The 2,347-nt window shown below is 38.3% G+C and overlaps 1 protein-coding gene across 2 annotated transcripts in view; it reads left to right on the top strand.

Moving 5' to 3' along the window:
• LOC107629339 (vesicle-associated membrane protein 714) overlaps positions 7 to 2,347 on the top strand; it is a 5,271-nt gene continuing 2,930 nt past the window's right edge. For both annotated transcript variants that reach the window (XM_021117721.1, XM_016332107.2), the window contains exon 1: positions 7 to 459. In XM_021117721.1, the coding sequence (XP_020973380.1) occupies positions 243 to 459 (217 nt within the window). In that variant the 5' untranslated portion in view covers positions 7 to 242. The remainder of the gene's footprint in view (positions 460 to 2,347) is intronic.

The following is a 2,347-nucleotide window of genomic DNA, read 5'->3' as shown; positions in this document are numbered from 1 at the left end:
CCCCCCCCACCCCCCCTTTCCTTTTCTCCAAAATAAAAAAGCAAAACAAAACAAGAGGAAAACAGGAAATAGTAGGAGCGATTTCAACGTTTTCTTTTTGATAGCACCGTGGTGGTTCTATCCATGGGATTGGGACCTAGAACTCGAAGATCTAGCTAGAAAGGGGAATCAGAGGAAGAAGAAGGAATAGCAGAGGGACCCAAGAACCTTCTACAAAGTTCTACAGCCGGCGGTTTTGCGCGATGGCGATCCTCTATGCCTTGGTGGCCAGGGGCACAGTGGTGCTGGCGGAGTTCAGCGCTGTCACCGGGAATACTGGCGCTGTGGCACGCCGCATCCTGGAGAAGCTCCCGGCGGAGGCCGAGTCCAGGCTCTGCTTTTCTCAGGACCGATACATCTTCCACATACTCCGTTCCGATGGCCTCTCATACCTCTGTATGGCCAACGACACCTTCGGAAGTGAGCCCTGAACTCTTTCTTTTCTTCTTATACTTCTTGTTGTGTTATCCAATTCACTAGTATTTACGCTAGTTTGAACTCGTTTTGGGAGATTAATGGTGTTGCTTCTCCTGCATAAGCTTAGGATCTATCTGAGAGGCTTGAAATTTGTGTAAAGGCTGTCAATCAAGTTCTGAAATGTTGTTCTGTATCTGTTCATCGTTATCGAGAGAGATATTCTCGAGATATTTTACTATGTTCTTTGATAGCCAGTATGAGTTTATCAATTGTTCATGGTTGCTGTGCTTGATTGATTTTATCATTATCTCCCACTGTGCTCAAATTGGTCGAATGTGGTGTGCACTGGCATGATATCTTAAACTAACTGCTTTTTGAAAGGCTTTTTCCATCAGGGAACTGTGTGGACTCAGGAGTGAAGTCTGTAGCTTTAGGGGATGTGTGAAGTTTTAGAATATGCTCTAAACACTATGTTGTAGTAGGTTGCGAATACGGACTAAAATACCACACTTGACGAGAAAAAATGCCATGATGCATGATTCTACCAAACCTAGTCTTGCTTTAAACTGTTAGACTGTCCAGAATTTTTTTACTAGAATCGCTAGACCACACAGCTCCTCATAGTATGTGTCTGCTGACTTCTGATTCTTAAATTAGAGGATGTTCTCTAGCCAGATAGCCAAACACACACAATTTCTTACAAGGCTTCCAGAGTCAGCCAGAGGCCTAGTGCCATCTCCCACATACGAGTCTTGTAATATGTCAAGTTTTCCTTGAAAAGTTGTATGTGGTGTTGAAGCACAAAAGGATATCCTTTGCGTGAACCTCAACATGCTTTGCTTGTTTTATAACTGCCACCTGATAAACTTTGTAGTCTTTCATTACCTATTGTAGTCCTATATAGTTTACATAAAAAGCAACAACAAAATCCTAGTTTGGTTTGGTAAAGTTTTTATTTTTCAAAAGTAGCTTATCAAAGCTATCTTTTGGCTTTCTAAAAGTTATAGAAACTATGTTTGGTAAATCAAGCTAAAAATGTCTTTCAATAAGCCCAAGCAACAAAAATTGTGTTTGGTAAAATAGTTTTAAAAATTTTTAAAGACCATAATTGACATAAGAGTAAATTTGAATATTTCTTAATGTATGATATTATATTAGACTTTTTTAATTTTGATAAGCACAAGTCAACTTTGAAAAGTTCCTCTTTAGATGCTCTTTCAAAACACCGCTAACTTCTAAAAGCTGAAAACACAAGTACATGATTCTTTTGATTTACCAAATATAAAACGAGGTGATTGTGCTTTTGGTTTACCTCTTCAAAAACTTTTCCAAACCAAACCTAAGTGGAATCAGCTGCATGGACAAATGTTATTATACCTTGTTGTAAATCATGTTTAAATTAAGTCCGTTACTTAAATCTCTTTTGATCAGCTCATCCAGGGTATTTTAGGTCTCCCTCTATCCCTAGCCTCTAAGTTATTCCCATCTGATCCACCATTCCAACTGAGGTTTTCAAGATTGTGTTTCTTAAACTTTATTGACTCTGCTGTAGAACCTATTCAGTTCTGTAATTCTGTTTGCATTCAATGGGGCCAGATATTTTCCAACTATGTAATCAGCAGCCTGTTTTAATGTATTAACAAGTATGTATTGGGAAAGCAAAAATTGTATTAGCAAGTAGTGAGGCTGACAAACCATATTGATGAAAGATACATGTCCATATTTGAGAGACCTTTTAACTTTGTGAGGCTTTAGATAGAGTAAATTACCTTTTGTTCAGAACACTAATAAATCTAAAGAAATATTGTACCCATGAAAGATAGGTTTCGGTGGACAATACTACTCAGTCTCACCAAAAAAATCACTCACTCTTTTTCAAACAAAAACTGTT

Source organism: Arachis ipaensis, chromosome B03 (genome assembly GCF_000816755.2).
Source record: "Arachis ipaensis cultivar K30076 chromosome B03, Araip1.1, whole genome shotgun sequence".
Lineage (NCBI taxonomy): Eukaryota > Viridiplantae > Streptophyta > Magnoliopsida > Fabales > Fabaceae > Arachis > Arachis ipaensis.
This window is presented reverse-complemented; position numbering and strand designations above follow the sequence as displayed.